A 17,354-nucleotide genomic window follows, 5' to 3' on the forward strand; every position below is an offset into this window, starting at 1 on the left:
TATATGTGTTGTAAAACAGGTTTGCCTTTTTATTATGTCTTTGACTTGAATCCAGGAATTATCATGCCTGCTCTGTTGATTATAAGACCCAATGTAAACACATCTGACTACAGGCAACTTCTTAAGTCATATGATATTGATCTTAAACACAGTGTCGCACCTTTGTCGGCTTGTAAAGCTTCAGTTCTTGATGGACTTTTGCCCCTCTGTTTCTGTTTAAACCAGCTCAGATAGATTGAGAGATAGCTTCAGATTGGTAACATTAATTTCGCTTCAATATTAATATAACCTTTGGGCTAAGATGTTGTGTTTTCAGAGTGGATTTAAGGTAAAGGGGAATGCAGTTATCAAAACCAGGGGTCATGTAATCTGGTGTTGTCTATTACACAACCCCGTGTTGGTGAAACATTTAGCCCTGTTATATCCACTACGGACCTTGACTCTGCAGACACACACAGACACACAATCATCACACCCTAATGCAACTTCACCTGAAGCTTCCAGTGTCGACTGAGAAAGGATCGTCACATATACTCTGATGAGGAAGACACATCTTCATCTAAAGAACTGTAACCATGGTATGTTTGCATTATTATTATTATTATACATTTTACATAGCTTAAATATTAGTGTTCATTTACTGTGATACTCATTAGGAGCACCCAAACAGCTGGCATCTGGATGTTAGATCTGTCATTAGGGAACAGACACTTGACAGGAGTGAACGAATTGATTGATTTAGTTTGTTTTTTTTTGCACAAACCAGCTCAATGAGCGCTGATGCCCTCTGGTGGTTGAGTGATAATTGTTGCATTAAAGGATCAGTTCATCAAAAAAACTAAAAACTTACTCCCTCTTACCCACTTAACCTCGTGTGGTGTCTAGCCATGCAGATAGGTTTGGTTTTATCTGTCCAGGTTTTAAAGTCTAAATCCTTTGATTTTTCCTTTTTGCAGCATTTTGTTCTTCAGTGACTTGCCATTAAAACTGCTAGGGAATAAATGAGACAAAATAGGAAAATGAATCAGCATAAAGCATTAAGGGGAAAAAACCCATCACATTTTTTTTGTCTGAAAATAAAGGTGCTACTCAATTCATGACTCATTTCATCAACCAGATTCTCAAAGTCCTGTTTACTCCGTTGGCTAAAGTTGTCCTCCACTTCAGGGATCATTTATCCCCACATGAAATGAGATATGCATTTTCACAGTAATTTTTCTGTACAAAAAACTTTCATAAATGGACAAAGTAAAACAATGGCATGTGCCTTGTAGGATCTTAAACATGATTTTGTGTAGAAGAGGGACAATGGTGGTGTTTCTCATTTGGTCTGGCAATAAGAAGTATCACTGACAAGAGGTTATAAAAGTTATATCAGTGGGGAGAACAGATAACACATTCCTTTAAAATATTCTCTAGCGCATTACATAACTAATGACATTGGGGAAATACTAAAGTGAATCAAAAGTTAATGATCTACATCATTCCAGTTCTCTCTAAAAGAGCCACAGATAAAGCAGACTTGGTCTGTAATGGCTTTCATTTCTTCATTTCATAATATAAAACTTGATGACAAAAGATTAGAGAAAGCACAAAACAAATTTGAGCGGTCTGCAGTTCAACCTTTGAAAGCACACAGGCATGGATTTTTAAGAGAAGAAAGAATGAATATTCTTGGATTAATATTACAGATGCATTCACGTGCAAGTAGCATTTTACTGTTGGTCAAAGTGGAGCTAATTTTAACTACTGTTGTGTAGTTTAATATATAACAAATATTTTAAAAGCTGATCTTGTGTTTTGTATGTAAAATTAATGTTAGCAATTGGTTACCATAGCTGTCAAATAAATGTAGTGGAGTAAAAATACAATTTTTCCCTCTGAAATTTGGTGAAGTAGAAGTATAAAGTACCATAAAATGGGAGTACTAAAGTACAAACTCTTGTTGTTTGGGTGAACTGACCCATTATTTGCTAGATACTGCCTTTTGGTCACATTTCCCCTTATATAGGCACAACCAAGTTTTTTTTATTTAGACTCAGTTCCTCTTTTGCTGCATTATTGGATATATATTTTTGTTACATTATTATTATTACATATGTTATTGTATAAGGGATTCACAATTAATCACTTGATATGAGGACTTGAAAAGAGCTTCATTATAGAAATATATATACAAAAATAGATAAACAAACCCTGCTTTTAGTTAAAAAAGTGAAAGTATCATGTGTGTAGGTGCATTACAGCCATGGCCAGATTAACCCACTAGGGGGCCCTGGAGCAAAAATTAGCTGAGGGCCCCTATTGTGGCAGTTTGGTTTAACACATTTAGGAATATGCACCTTGTACATTTTGACATAGGCCTGTGGGGTTAAATGCATTTTTTTTAATATGTGAAGGGGTCTGTGTTCAAGTTAAAATGGGCTGTTAAGTTGCTATTTAATGCCCTTAACGTTATATATTGTATATATATATACAGTGGTGTGCAAAAGTGTTTGCCCCCTTCCTGATTTCTTATTTTTTTGCATGTTTGTCATACTTAAATGTTTCAGATCATCAAACAAATTTAAATCAACGGGATAAGGGAAAACAAAATCTAAACCTACATGGCCCTGTGTGAAAAAGTGATTGCCCCCTAAACCTAATAACTGGTTGGGCCACCCTTAGCAGCAACAACTGCAATCAAGCGTTTGCGATAACTTGCAATGAGTCTTTTACAGCGCTGTGAAGGAATTTTGGCCCATTGATCTTTGCAGAATTGTTGTAATTCAGCCACATTGGAGGGTTGTCGAGCATGAACTGCCTTTTTAAAGTCATGCCACAGCATCTCAATAGGATTCAGGTCAGGACTTTGACTAGGCCACTCCAAAGTCTGTCAGCCTCACTAGAATGCTGTATCAAATTCACATCTGAATCCATATAAGGTTCGGCTATTATGCAACAGATGTTGAATAAACATTCGCAAACAGTTTGCTCAACTTATCTCCACTAGGCCACTCCAAAGTCTTCATTTTGTTCTTCTTCAGCCTTTCAGAGACAACAACAACATCCAAAGAACTGCAGGCCTCACTTGCCTCAGTTAAGGTCAGTGTTCATGACTCCACCATAAGAAAGAGACTGGGCAAAAATGGCCTGCATGGCAGAGTTCCAAGACGAAAACCACTGCTGAGCAAAAAGAACATTAAGGCTCGTCTCATTTTTGCCAGAAAACATCTTGATGATCCCCAAGACTTTTGGGAAAATACTCTTTGGACGAGACAAAAGTTGAACTTTTTGGAAAGTGTCCCATTACATCGGGCATAAAAGTAACACCGCATTTCAGACAAAGAACATCATACCAACACTAAAATATGGTGGTGGTAGTGTGATGGTCTGGGGCTGTTTTGCTGCTTCAGGACCTGGAAGACTTGCTGTGATAAATGGAACCATGAATTCTGCTGTCTACCAAAAACTCTTGAAGGAGAATGTCCGGCCATCTGTTCGTGACCTCAAGCTGAAGCGAACTTGGGTTCCGCAGCAGGACAATGATCCAAAACACACCAGCAAGTTCACCTCTGAATGGCTGAAGAAGAACAAAATGAAGACTTTGGAGTGGCCTAGTCAAAGTCCTGACCTGAATCCTATTGAGATGCTGTGGCATGACCTTAAAAAGGCAGTTCATGCTCGAAAACCCTCCAATGTGGCTGAATTACAACAATTCTGCAAAGATGAGTGGGCCAAAATTCCTCCACAGCGCTCTAAAAAACTCTAAAAAACCACTGTATATATATATATATATATATATATATATATATATATATATGTATATATTGTGTTTGAGATGGAGTCATCAATTCCGTGTTTGATTATTCTTTATTTATTCTTCTGTATATTGTATTAAGGGGGTTAATGTTTATAGAATTCTATCAAGTTGGGAGCTAAGGCAACAGGATGATTTAGTAAATTGTTCCAGAATGCAAATTTTCAGTGTCCCAGTGTCCCATTTTGACAATACTCACCCTATTCATTGGAAAGCTTAATTGTCCCAATTTGCCAGCTGTCACATTTTAACAACACTCTATCACAAACCAACTGACACATGACAATGAATTTGGGGCCTTTGGGAGCCTCTGTGGAAGGCAGATTACCGCTTTGCCTAGTTGGTAAAAAAAACAGCCTTTACTGCTGCTGTTTATTCCCAATAAGGATTGGGGTTAATGAGGATGGAGTGGATAGTGCAGACGAGAAGGTTATTGGTTAATAATGTTGATAAAATAGACAGTGGTGGAAGAAGTACTCAGATCCTTTACTTAAGTAAAAGTACTAATCAGTAAATGTACTTAAAGTATCCAACGTTAAAGTACTTATAGAAAATCAGATCTTGTGACTGATATAGTAAATTAGGTTAATTATACAAATGCATCAGTTTGTAAGAAACATTTTACTGTAGTAGATGCTCATGGTGAAGTTAGTTTTGTATATTCAGTTAGCTAGTTTCGTCCAGTGGTTCCCAACCTAGGGGTCGGGCCCCCTAAGGGATCATAAGATAAATCTGAGGGGGTCGTGAGATGATTAATGGGAGAAAAATGAAGAAAAAAACAGGTTCTGATACATAAATCTGTATTGATTTTTGGACTTTAATCTTTGATTTTTCTGTGAAACATCGGATAATCTGACCTCTTTGAGCCTCAAATTGGTTTTTTTAAATGAAACCATCTGAGAAGTTTAGAGGGGAAATGTAGTGGAGTAAAAAGTAAAATATTTCCCATTTAAATAGTAGTTATATTCCTTTGGGTGTTTCAGTGTTAATCTTCCATGCTTCTGTGTGCGTGATCTTAAATGTTTTGAACTGAAGAAATACATCTCAAGTTTTTCCACTCAGGTGTCAACTGACAATCTAATGACAAATCTATTAGAGGTAAGTTGATTTCTCTTTGTTTGCTCTATTTGCATGAATACTCACTTCTTTTATCACCATTTTTATTTACCTTTTGCAGAGAATATGTGTAGAAAATTTAGAAGACAACAGAGAAATCTTTCTTTTAGGATTTACAGAAGTCAAAGCTGTGGATTGTGTGTTTTAGGTAATGCTGTCACACTTGGCCTTAACCTGTGCTTTACTTCTGGCCACTCTCGCTGCCATCCGCTGGTACATCAGAGATTCCTACAAGCTTGATGGCTTCAACCAGAAGCATGTGTTCATCACAGGCTGTGACAGCGGCTTTGGGAATCTGCTGGCCAGACAGCTGGATGGAAAAGGTTTCCACATCATAGCCGCATGTCTCACTGAGAAAGGTGCTGCAGATCTGGCAGCAGCCGGCTCCCCCAGACTGAAGACCCTCCTGCTGAATGTGACAGACAGTGCGAGCATCAGGAGGGCGGTGGAGTGTGTGAGCAAAGAGGTCGGAGAGCGAGGTGAGCTGGGCAGACAGTGGGGGGTACACACAGATAGGGTGCCGGTCAGAGTGAGGCACTGGAGGAGATAAAGGCAACCTGGACCATCCCATCATCAACTCATCATCCTCCTACTGATATGTTTAACACACCCTCTTTTTTTTGAAGAGGAGAGAGAACATACTTACCGCATAGGCTGCATTTTTAACAGCCAGGAACACAGTAAAGCTGCTTCAAACATAAATCTGAACTACAAACTGATAAAAAGTTGATCCTGAACATAGTGTAAACTTTTTAGAAGCTTTTTGGATCTTTATTAGATTTAAGTCATTTTACAAGTAAAAATGCCAAACTTTCTCAGGTTCCAGCTCCTCTAATGTGAGGTTTGGATGCTTGTCTTTGTCATACGTGACAGTAAATGGTGAATCTACTAGTATAATGTGAAAATGTCACTTTGGGTTCTGGGAAATTATAACTGACATTTTTCACTATTTTTTAACATTTTATAGATAAAATTAATTTATTGAGAAAATGATGGCAGATTAATTGATAATGAAAGTAATCATTAGTTGCTTGCCTAATGTAAATATATATAAACAAAAACAAAAAAAAACAATATATACCACTGAGTTTACAGAGTGAGTAAGGCTCCACTTAATGTGTTAAATTGTGTGCAAAGATAGCAGGAATTATAGCTTAGTACAATATAATCAGTGGTTTGGATAAATTCCAGTAAAGTAATCTATTTAGATACAAGGTACAAATATGTACACAAGGTACATATTTTAGCCTTTGATTCAGATTTTGCCTGATGCACGTTGATGAGAAATGAATCAGATAAATTGGCAAGAAATTTCTGATATTTGTGAAGATAAAAAAAATTTAAAACATTCTTTTCTATTAACAAAACAGAAATGAAGATCAGAAGTTGATATCTACTGGTAATCATCCTGCCTCTTTCCTCTGCAGGTCTGTGGGGTCTGGTGAACAATGCTGGCAGGTCCGTACCCATCGGTCCAACAGAATGGATGCAGTTGGAGGATTTCACCAAGGTTTTGGATGTGAATCTGATAGGAGTTATTGAGGTGACGCTCCAGTTTCTGCCACTGCTGAAAAAGGGCCAGGGCAGGGTGGTTAATGTGGCCAGTATCCTGGGCAGACTGTCTCTCACTGGTGGAGGTTACTGCCTGTCCAAATGGGGAGTGGAAGCCTTCTCCGACAACCTCAGGTAGTGGGAAGACAACAGATTTATCACATGTCCTCTTAAGATTAGGACATGCTGTAAAGGGGTTAGTGGAAACAATACAAACAATACAAAAAAGTATGCAAGTACGGGTCACCAACACCAACATCACTGCTGTCATTATCACTTGTCATCAAAACCATCCAGAGAAAACAGTACCAATGCAACAATGTAAAAATACTCAGTTACTTGTAAAAGTCCAGCATTCGTATTCCGACTTAAGTAAAAGTACAAAGGTATCATCAACAAAATGTATCAAAAGCAAAAGTTATGCAGAAACATGTGAGTGACATATTATTTTTATGTATGACATTATTAAATTGTTGGTACTGATGCATTTTACTGTTGTAGCTGCTCGAGGTGGAGCTAGTTTGAACTACTTTATATACAGTCAGGTGGTTTAGTCCAGTGATTCCCAATCTAAGGTTTGGACCCCGTCCTAAGGGTGACAAATGTTGGGGAGCACTGGCTTAATCTTTAACACTGTATTGTATTTCATAACATTATTATATGGTCTTTCAATGTAAAATTTCAAATAAATTTAGTAAAGGGAAGAGTATCGTAGAAAAGGTTTCAGTCGTAGTCATCTGGACACTGTTTTCAGAATCAAGACGTTTCAGCTCCCACACCCTCCCTACAAACCACACATTTGAAGCCAGCGAGGTGAAGATTCTAAGTAGAGAGAAGAGTTGGTTTGAACGGGGTGTCAAGGAAGCCATTTTTGTGAAAAAAGAAAACCCCTCTTTGAACAGAAATGGTGGTCTGAGATTCAATCTGCCCAAAGTCTATCACAGTGTATTAACACCTTGGTCACACCAATCACATGCTAATCAGGTACTTAACAGTGATGAGGTAGGTGCAGCCAGAAAACAATAGGCCTGATTACTGATTACTGGGCCATCTTGGAAACTATTAGGTCAGTTTCAGGTGAAACTAGCTTATTAACAGATACTCAGATAGATTCCTTCCTGAGGGCAGGGCTTATGTAACACAGAGTAGCTTAAATTTCTAGTTCCCTTCCCATTTTTTCACAATTGCGAATGACTTCCGGATGGGAGCCGAAATGTCTTGATTCTGAAAACAGTGTCCAGATGACCACGACTGAAACCTTTTCTATAATAGAACACTCCTGGATGAATGAGGGACTACACCGTCTTAAAGGGAAGAGTACAATATTTTTCTCTGAAATGTAACGAAGTAGAAGTATAAAGTAGCATGAAAAAGTCATGTACAAGTACCTCAAAATTGTACTTGAGTAAATGTATTTAGTTACTTTCCACCACTGCATTCAGTTGCAAAAGACTGACAATTAATCTGCAAACTTTTCAAATATTAACATGACGTAAACCTACTTTTAAAAGGACTACAACTGAAACCTTTTCTACGATAGAACACTCCTGGACAAATGAGGGACTACACCGTCCTACTTTTAAAAGGAAAATCCCAGACAGAAGAATAAAAAAATACTCAATAAAGTTGCATTAAAGAAACATAATGGTCTGCTCCTTCTGCCCAGGAGGGACATGCAGCACTTTGGCATCAAAGTGAGCATTATCGAGCCTGGTTTCTTCAAGACAGGTGTCACCCGACTGGATCTTATTGAAGCTGACCTGAGGAGGCTGTGGACCCGTCTCCCTCAAGATGTCAAAGACTCCTATGGAGCTACATTCTTTGATGATTGTGAGTGGATACAGTTCAGCATTCAGTGTCAAATAAATACTCTAAATGACTCCTTTGTTTTTCCCGTCAGATGTGAAAGCTCAGGACTTCTCCATGCGCATCTTGTGCAGTCCAGATATCTCTAAGGTGACCAGGTGTATGGAGCATGCACTGACAGCTCGCTTCCCACGCACACGTTATAGTGCAGGCTGGGATGCCAAGCTTTTTTGGATTCCTCTGTCCTACCTCCCTTCATTTGTGTCAGATTTTCTTATCAATGTGCTTCTTCCTTTACCTAAGGATGAAAGAAACGTCTAGCTCTGTGAAATATTTGTGTATGTGTATGTATGCATGGAAACATGCAACCGAAAGTGATAAAATAAAGTATATTTTGACAATAAGGTAAAAAAAAAAAAGTAAGACTGTGTTACAAAATAGGAAATTTATTCATTCATGTCTCAGCAGCAGCAATTTAAACCATATGGGCATGTTGTGGATGATCACATATACAGTTTGTCCTCATTATGATACAAAATAAATCATTCTGTAATGTTAAGAATTTATTCACCGTGTTTATAAAACGCCTGTCTACATCTGCATCCTCAGGTCACGCGTTGCTCTTCAAGATAATCAATTACATAAATTCAGTTCCACGCAACAAACATGGGCACGTTCAAGTATTGTTCCAAACAATTTTGGCCATTGTTCCAATATTATTACTAAAATAAATGATCATGTTGATTCAAAGTCATAAAGTCAGGAAACATAAGGTAGAAATGAGTTTGATTAAGTACAATAAGTATGCTTCGCACTCATATTTTAGCTCATGCATCTGTTTTGGAGCACATATCTTTGAAAAATTAGGCAAAATCCAATTATTTTTGTCCCGCTTTTGTTTAGTTTCCAGCCCTGAAATGAGGTATATAAACATGAAAGATGAAGTGAATACATCTTCAGTTTTGTTCAGTGGCAAAAAAAATGTCATTACTCAACACATTTCTCTAAAAACCTTCACTCATATAAGTACTGTACATTCAGAATGCAGCTCACTTTTTACGTGTGTTATCGTGTTTATGCTGAACTATTCATAGGATCTATTTCAAAGATATTTTCTGACAAAATCTTACTGTTCAAATTTACAAATATACAACTTATTTATTAACATTTCTATCAGCAGCTTCAGTGCAAAGATATACATATTGTACATCAGAATAAAGAAAACATTAACACAAGAATTGGCATAAGAAATGTCAGAAGGCATAGTCACTGAAGACTCGTTTTTCTTCATTCTATAGAAATGTATTTCTCTTTCCTAAAACAATTTGAGTTTTGTACACAGGCTGCATAAAAAAATAAATTCTGTGCAAAATGTGTTTCTTTTTTCGATTCCCGTCTGTGAGAGAGGGGTTATACGTCGCTGTCCTCTTTCACGAGGTTGGCTGTGTCTTTGAAACTGTCCTCGGTTGGCGAAAAGGTGCTCAGACGATCCTTCTTCGGAGGTTTGGCGGGGGGGACAAACGGAGAGGGCTCAGGGGCAGAAGAGTCCTCACTGCTTCCTACAGGCTTTTCATCCTTCATCTGTACAACAATTCAGAGGGTAAACAAGCCGAAAGAATACCTGCACGTTCTGTTTTGTAAGTGGTGTCTTCAAAATGCTTTTCATTGTCCGAACTCACCTCTGAATATGAAGGGTTTTCAAATGTGGTGCTCGGCTTTAATTTCCGCTTGAACAAGCTCCACTTTGACTCCTGCAAACAAACACGTGTGGCGTCATGCTTGAATAATTTAGCTTATGTAGTTTCATGTGGACATACTGTATACAAGACTCACCTGCACAGGTTTGGTGCTGACAGAAGAAGAAGTGTTCACACTGCCCACACTCTGAGCTCCGCGATACGCTGGGTTCACAAAGTTGTTCTCCAACTGTTCACCACTCACATTAACAGTCACCTGTTCGGAGGTAGGTTGTCATGTCAGTTTCATCGGCCATGACAATTGGCTTAACTAATAACATTTACCTTTAATTTTGAGGGGTTAATAACATGTTATCGTTTTAGAAAGAGGTTATTATGTAAAACTAAAAAAAGATTACTTTCTGTTGGAAGATGCTGAAATTGTACAGTACGCGGTTTACAGCAATGGTTTGTCAAACAGTGTCAACTGGTTTATATGTGGCGTAAATGTGTTCATTCAGTCATTTTTAAGTACCTGTGTGGCATGAATGACTGCAGGATCACCAGACACTCCAGGAGCAGTGGCGTATAACGGGTTCTCAAATGTGACTGGCTGCCTCCCAGCTTCCATGGCAAAATGATCGTCCTATGGGGATATTATATTGATAAGACTGCTTTTTGCATTCATTAAAGACACACTATTAATTATTTCTCTACTGCTGCTGATACAAACAGTTTTAGAAGGATTGCTAAAACAAAGTTGTGAATAAATACCACATAGAGCACTTGTTTGTGAGTCCAAAATGCTGATAGCGCACTTTCAGTGACTTGGGAAAATATTAACTGCTAATAAGCATCATTCTAGGACTCACCATCTGCATGGCTGTGTCAATGAATGACACTCCAATGTGTGACGGTCCGAGGTCAACATTATCACCTGAGTGAAACGTTACCCCATTCCCAGTGTCACCGGACTTCACTAGGCTGCTGAGGCTGGATAAAAACAAAACACCACAGTTTTAACTTTTATCTAAATTCTGCATGCAGCAACTTTAGTACAGTTTTCACTTATAAGCACATGCGGATGTGGATGGAGGTGACTCCATCTAAAAAACAAAGAGCCAACATACCTGGGTAGTTTGGGCATGGAAGGGATGAAAGATCCTGTTCGTTTGTAGTTAAGGAAAACCCCAACAGCCAAAGCTCCAGTAATCAGGATGATAATGACAGCCAGTAGAATGGCCACAGCTAAAGAAAAAGTAGAAAATATTTAGTTGTATATTGGACACTTGCAATAAGGTGCTAATCATAGACATTCCTACTGTAATACCATTTATCTGACTAATCCATTACTGTTCATGTCCTTTGGATGACCCATTAGTTTGCTTAGCCATTTGAGAAGTTACACAGTAATCTATTGAAGTATTACTTGGCTATTTATTAAGGAAATGTGTGAGTCAACATCTTCAGTAACTGATGAGCCAGACTGTTTTCTAAACTGTTTTGTTGGCCTGAGTAGCTTTTAGATAGATAAGCAAGAAGTGTGACTTCATCATGTTTGGCCTTGATCTGCTCCAGTAGAGCCAACAGATCATGATGTCAACCAGTGCATGTGTGATGGACTACCACAGGGTTTTTGGATTTGTTTAGTCGACTCTTCAAGTTAAAGGAAAGACAGTCAAGTTTAGCTAGTATTAAGTGCCATGAACTGATTGTTAAACTGTGAATGAGAATAAATAAATAAGTATAAGGTTAGATAATGGGTGAATTACAGTACCTGTTCCTGCTGGAGCGCCCCTTGACTTCCCCATCTCACAATAGCTGCCCACATAACCGTACGGACATCTGCAGAAAGTCACGATAAACATATTTTTTTACATGGGAAAGCAACATCTTAATGTGTATTTGAAAAAGGTGGAATATCAAAACAATATCAGGCATTACTGGATATGACTGATGGAGAATCAATCAATCACTGGTGTAAATGGCACCTACAACAAACTCACTTGCACTTGGGCAGACCGCCTTCATCAGTGTAGCAGGTTCCACCATTCATGCATCTACATGCAAGGGGCATTGCAACGGGTGCCTCAATGGCTGAAGGAGCAAAAGCCAGGCATACACAGAATAAAACAAACAACAAAACAATATCACACCACAGTTTCACAAAACCACACAGGAGCAGCCAGGCACATGTGAAGAATGGATTAATGAATGCAAAATGAGATGCAACACAACAGCCAACACAAGAGTGCAGGCAGCAGATGCACTCGGGCGGTTGTTTACCTGCATCACATTCACTGGAGTCAAACTCCACCAGAGAGGCCCCTTGCGGGCAAGCGCAGGTGTATCCACCAGGCCGGAGGAGACAGAGGTGACTGCACACATTCTTACAAGGACTGGGTACTGAGGAGGGAAGAGCAAAGAGAATAACACTGTTACATATTTTTCAGAGCAAAAGAAAGTCATTCCTGGAAAAACACCCTTTGAAATGAACTAAGTAGCAAGTTGATAACACATTTCATGCCACATGACCACATCAACACATCTTTATTACAGTTCATCTACACACATGTACTTCGATTCTTTAGAAAAATATTCAGAACAACAAAATACGTGAACAGCTACGCTCTTCGTTTCCAGTACTCATCTTTAGTAACAGTTCCCAAAGTCCACACTGGACTACATAAAATAGGTTTCATGTATGCTGCTCTCTCTGCCTGGAATCTTCTGCAATTAGATCTAAAATTGCAAATCATTGCAGCATTAACTGTATGCTCTCTCTTCTAGATGCCACTGTTTCAGGTTGTTATTGTTTTAAATTGGTCTTTTAGACAGCTCTTGTTTTAAGGGGTGATCTAGGTTGTCTAGAATGAAATCTTTAATTTGACTGGATTCAGATTTTTATTCATGATTTTATAATTGCATTTCTGTTTGATTCAGATGTTGTAGCTTATTTTGTGTTATCTATCTTGTGTTGTTTGTCTGTAACTGATTGTTATTGCTGCCTTTCTTGGCCAGGACACACATGAAAATTTCAAAACATAAATGCTATCCTCTCTTCTCTTCTGTATTTTTTGCCTTGGAGTAGTAAATATACTCCAAGTTGCCCGAGATAAAATAAAGTGCACTTTTAAACTTAACTGGGTCATGTGAAGATGGATGGAAGGGATCGGGGTCAGACTTGATTTGTTTTTGCAAAATCTGCTACATAAAGTTGTCAAATCCATTCATAACCTTTTCTTAATATATCTTACCAGCCTTTTGGGAGAAAAGGTCACTACACTGTCTTGGTTCAAGGGCATGAGTGTGTCAGCAATAACCCAACATCAGTTTATGTGATATAGACAAACAATAATACAACATTTTCTCTCTTATTCTGAACAACCGTTATATGAATCCCTCTGTGTTCTGACCTGACTGGTTGTGTCGGTGCTCCTGGTAAATGCGGACTTGAGTCAGCCAGGGGTTGATGGTCAGAACTTTGACTTTGTTTCCTTTCCCAAACTTGTTAGTCTTCCACACTTCACCTTTCTCTTTTGTTGTCCAGTACACATGGCCCTCAAACACATCCAGACTGTAGGGATGTCCAATGTCTGAAACAGAGAAAACACAATACTTTAAATGCACATTATACTGAATCGTCAATCACCTCCGCTGTTATCTGAGTAAAATACTTGATATATCCCATAAAACGTCATATCTCTTTGTATTTCTGCAGACTGGCTGTCCTCCATCTCAGTTTTCTGACCTCCTGATATGACAATCTTCCTGTCTGTGCCATCAGGCTTCATGGACTCAATGATGTTTTCTTTGGAGTCACACCAGTAGATCCTATTTCCATTCAGATAGTCTAGAGCCAGTCCAGTAGGCCAGCCCAGGTCCTCCTCCTTCACCAGCACCTCTCTGTGCTGACCGTCCATCCACGCCGATTCTATTCTGGGTTTCCTGCCCCAGTCTGTCCAGTACATCATTCTGCCAACACAGAAACAATCATCATCGAATAAACATCATTTTTTTGGTTGGATACAAAGCCTGTTCATACTGCACAAAGGAATTATGGATGCAAACTACAGCCTCATACCCGAGTGATGGATTGACAACAATAGCAGCGGGCTGGTCGAGGTCTGTGTGGATTAACCACTTCCTGTACCTCCCATCTAGTTTGGCCACTTCAATTCTATTGGTGCCTGAATCTGTCCAGTAAATGTGCCTGTAAAAGGTTATAAATACATGCTGAGCAACTGAAAAAAATTTAGAGCAACCTCTGCAATGGTTAAGTCATAATCTTGGTGAATTACCCGCCAACCCAGTCCAAAGCGATGCCGTCAGGATTAGCGATGTATCTCAGGTTCAGATCCACCTCTTTCACTGGGTTGTTGCCATGATCGTTAAATGTGGTCATGTAGGCGCGTTTGATAGAGCCAAACTGAGATCCCCGTCCCAGAACTGTCCAGTACACAATACCTACAGCACACCAGGGGATAAAGGTTATCCAAAGAGATCTTGTTGCTTTTATTTTCACTGCAGCCAACAACAACAACAACATTAAAAGGTTTACAGAAGAAGTCTTACTGAGTCCTTGTCCCTCTGGATCCCACAGGTAGTCCAAAGCTTGGATGTGCTCAGCATTGTCCACATAGTCTGAATACTGCTCAGAGGACAGGTTGAAACGACGGATGCGAACGTTGTCTGGCAAGAGCAGCACTGGTGGGTTTCCTATACAGAAATTGAGGTGTGGTGAATGCTACTAGCAAGTTCAATGCAAAGTTTGGCTTAACACGCTAATCAAAGGGAACATTTGTCAAGAACTTTCTTTTATGTGTGAATGCTGAGCTCTTACCCTGGGCAGCACACTCTGTCCCATGCGGCTCACCAAAAGAGAGAAAGCCTTCAGCACAAAAACACTCGTAGCTGCCCTTTGTGTTCTTGCACTCCTGAGGACACGTGCCATACACCTCACACTCATTCACATCTGTTTCCAAACGCAGAAGGAAGGGAAACATTTATTGAATGTAGAGAAATACTTCTGTGTTAGTGTTTAAAAGGATTGGGTTCATGACTGACTAATTGATGTGTCGTTTACCTTCACAGGTGTGTTTTTCGGTCGTTCTGGGCTTGTAGCCGGGCCTGCACGAACAGAGGAAGCCTCCCTGCGTCAGGTCGGTACAGTTGTGTTCACAGATGTTGTCATTGCACATGTGCCCACCGCCGTGGTCTGACAGGAGCAAATACAAAAACACACTGAATGTCAAACGAGACACTCATGGAGGTAACTGTATAGTACTTACAGTATGTTATAGTTTTAGCCTGTATTTATTCTTGCACATCAGGTACAGTCAAGTTGAAGTCGATTAAAATGACCAAAGTGGTTCATCACATTATAGTCATGGTGGTGGTACTGAATTAATCCACTGTAAGATATGTTCATTTAATTTACTACAAGTGGTCTGACTGAACTAACTCAGCTGAATGAATGATTTATGATTTCATGATTTAATTTTTTTATTATCTGAATTTTTGTACACCTGCTGATACATTGTGCAGAGTCACTAGTTGCCTCTGGGAAGTAAACGTAATAGAATTTAAATAAGAACATTTAAATAAGATAGATTTATAATTTAAATTAGGTACACATGTAGTACATTGTCATATCAAGAATTAGCTAACAAGTTTAAAAAGGTATTTTTCAATTCCTCATCATTACTAATGTGCTTATTAATGTACTCACGGCAGCCAAGCTCATCCGACTTGTCTCCACAGTCATCATAATCATCACAGGCGTACTGTAGAGGGATGCATTGACCGTTACTGCATTTGTACTCATCATCTGTACAGGGTCCATGGGTGGGGCTTTGGCCTGGATGGAGAGAAACAAGAGATGTTGTAGATGCATGTAGTTATGTTCTAAAAAGAAAAATGATGAAGATTGAGTAGATAAATGAGACCTGCAAACTACAAACTATCATACTTACAGTTTTCCTGTCTCTCATCAGAGCCGTCACCGCAGTCGTCAACAGAGTTACACAGCTCGTGACTGTAGATGCAACGGTTGTTATCGCAGCGGAAACGGAACGGAGTATCACACTGGATTTCCACTGTGGATGAACAGAAACAGCAAGTCTCAAGAAAACCTTAGAGCAAACTTAACACATTCACTTACAAATAGTGAGCCAATATTAAGTCTGATGTTATTCTAATAAGCGTTGGTTTTGTGTGTGCTGGACTGAGTGAGTGTCTATGTTCCTTCTTACAGCAGAGGTGAAGCTCCTCGTCTGAATTATCTCCACAGTCATTGTCTCCGTCACATTTCCAATGAGGCTGGACGCATACGTGGTTCTTGCACTCAAACAGGAAGGGGGGGCAGTATGTGCCGTTGGGAAAGCGGGTCGCTGAAAGTCAGAACCGCTCTGTCAAAAGCTCTGTCTCAAGTTTGTAACCAAACTCACAATCCTCAATCCTAATGAGGCCAAGACCAGAAAGCGATAAAAAAAGAACACATGCATGCTATATGCACTTACGTTAAAACTCTCTTTTGTGATGGAAACAGTAATTATCAGTGCACAGGGAAAACTATTCACTGTGGGACACTTACGGCAAGACGTCTCATCTGTGTAGTCCAGACAGTCGGGGTTGCCATCGCATTTGAAGCGTTCAGCGATACAGTGTCCGCTGCCACACTGGAAGTAACCGGGATGACAAGTCCGCAACTCTGCAACACAGCCAGACCAGCACAAAAGGTATTATTACTTCACACAGAGGTATACTCCACTCATGGAAAAGGGGAGCACTAGCTTTGTCTTTGTCATGACTACAGTAAAGACACATTTAGCTGAATAAAAGTTGAATAAAAGTAGAATAAAAGACTCACAGCACCCCAAGTCCCCACATTTCTTTCTTTATTCCTACATGGAAAATACACTTATTTCATATATCTCATCTAGAGTAACTTCTAGATATGCGATGTCCAGTGAGACTTCTGTCCTGCATTCTACCAGCACTGTAAGGAAGAAATCCTTCAGTTGCAGCAAAGTGAATAAACTATTTTTGAATAGATGACTATTGGTGGTCCTGTCTGTCTATGCTTCAAAACGTGAAGTTTTATTGCTTCATTGTTTGGTGCAGACCTCCGTTACTCACAAACAGCCAGCCAACAAAGAGCCTCCACTTACCACAGTCCCTTTCATCCGAGTTGTCCTCACAGTCGTTGTCATGGTCACAGACCCAACGGTCGGGAATGCAGCGCAGATTATTACAACGAAACTCACTCTCTGTGCAAGTGCGCGGAGCTGAGGGAAAAAAAAAACCAGAAATTAAACAGTGTGGAATCAAGCAAATGCAGAACTTTATTTTGTTTTTATCAAATTCAATGTCTTGAATTCAACTTTGACACATTTCTCAAACCT

At 39.3% G+C, this 17,354-nt stretch overlaps 2 protein-coding genes across 6 annotated transcripts in view; one reads left to right on the forward strand and one right to left on the reverse strand.

Annotated features, from left to right (window-relative positions):
- Positions 1-122: 122 nt before the first annotated feature.
- rdh1 (retinol dehydrogenase 1) lies at positions 123-8,831 on the forward strand. The gene is made up of 6 exons (XM_044216214.1): positions 123-578; positions 4,862-4,897; positions 5,064-5,394; positions 6,343-6,601; positions 8,133-8,296; positions 8,367-8,831. The coding sequence occupies exons 1-6, from the start codon at positions 576-578 to the stop codon at positions 8,591-8,593; spliced, it is 1,020 nt and encodes a 339-aa protein (XP_044072149.1). The 5' UTR covers positions 123-575; the 3' UTR covers positions 8,594-8,831.
- Positions 8,703-17,354, reverse strand: part of lrp2a (low density lipoprotein receptor-related protein 2a) — a 50,583-nt gene continuing 41,931 nt past the window's right edge. For 4 of the 5 annotated variants that reach the window (XM_044216210.1, XM_044216208.1, XM_044216209.1 and 1 more), the window contains 21 exons: positions 17,121-17,237; positions 16,544-16,660; positions 16,203-16,340; positions 15,924-16,046; positions 15,680-15,808; positions 15,035-15,166; positions 14,792-14,923; positions 14,524-14,667; positions 14,250-14,415; positions 14,033-14,161; positions 13,700-13,923; positions 13,365-13,544; positions 12,235-12,354; positions 11,955-12,045; positions 11,726-11,793; positions 11,079-11,196; positions 10,821-10,941; positions 10,484-10,594; positions 10,106-10,225; positions 9,952-10,023; positions 8,703-9,853 (listed from right to left, as the gene is read on the reverse strand). In XM_044216210.1, coding sequence (XP_044072145.1) covers positions 9,683-9,853; positions 9,952-10,023; positions 10,106-10,225; positions 10,484-10,594; positions 10,821-10,941; positions 11,079-11,196; positions 11,726-11,793; positions 11,955-12,045; positions 12,235-12,354; positions 13,365-13,544; positions 13,700-13,923; positions 14,033-14,161; positions 14,250-14,415; positions 14,524-14,667; positions 14,792-14,923; positions 15,035-15,166; positions 15,680-15,808; positions 15,924-16,046; positions 16,203-16,340; positions 16,544-16,660; positions 17,121-17,237 — 2,723 coding nt within the window. In that variant the 3' untranslated portion in view covers positions 8,703-9,682. Of the gene's footprint in view, positions 9,854-9,951; positions 10,024-10,105; positions 10,226-10,483; positions 10,595-10,820; positions 10,942-11,078; positions 11,197-11,725; positions 11,794-11,954; positions 12,046-12,234; positions 12,355-13,364; positions 13,545-13,699; positions 13,924-14,032; positions 14,162-14,249; positions 14,416-14,523; positions 14,668-14,791; positions 14,924-15,034; positions 15,167-15,679; positions 15,809-15,923; positions 16,047-16,202; positions 16,341-16,543; positions 16,661-17,120; positions 17,238-17,354 lie in introns of those variants that run through there. The other variant, XR_006380088.1, reaches the window with a different exon arrangement.

Source organism: Siniperca chuatsi, linkage group LG12, assembly GCF_020085105.1.
Source record: "Siniperca chuatsi isolate FFG_IHB_CAS linkage group LG12, ASM2008510v1, whole genome shotgun sequence".
Classification (NCBI taxonomy): Eukaryota; Metazoa; Chordata; class Actinopteri; order Centrarchiformes; family Sinipercidae; genus Siniperca; species Siniperca chuatsi.

Excerpts from the sequence above, each read along its gene's own strand:
- rdh1 (XM_044216214.1), top strand. Across the intron at positions 4,898-5,063 it reads TAATGACAAATCTATTAGAG|GTAATGCTGTCACACTTGGC; the intron begins GTAAGTTGATTT and ends TGTGTGTTTTAG. Across the intron at positions 5,395-6,342 it reads CAAAGAGGTCGGAGAGCGAG|GTCTGTGGGGTCTGGTGAAC; the intron begins GTGAGCTGGGCA and ends TTTCCTCTGCAG.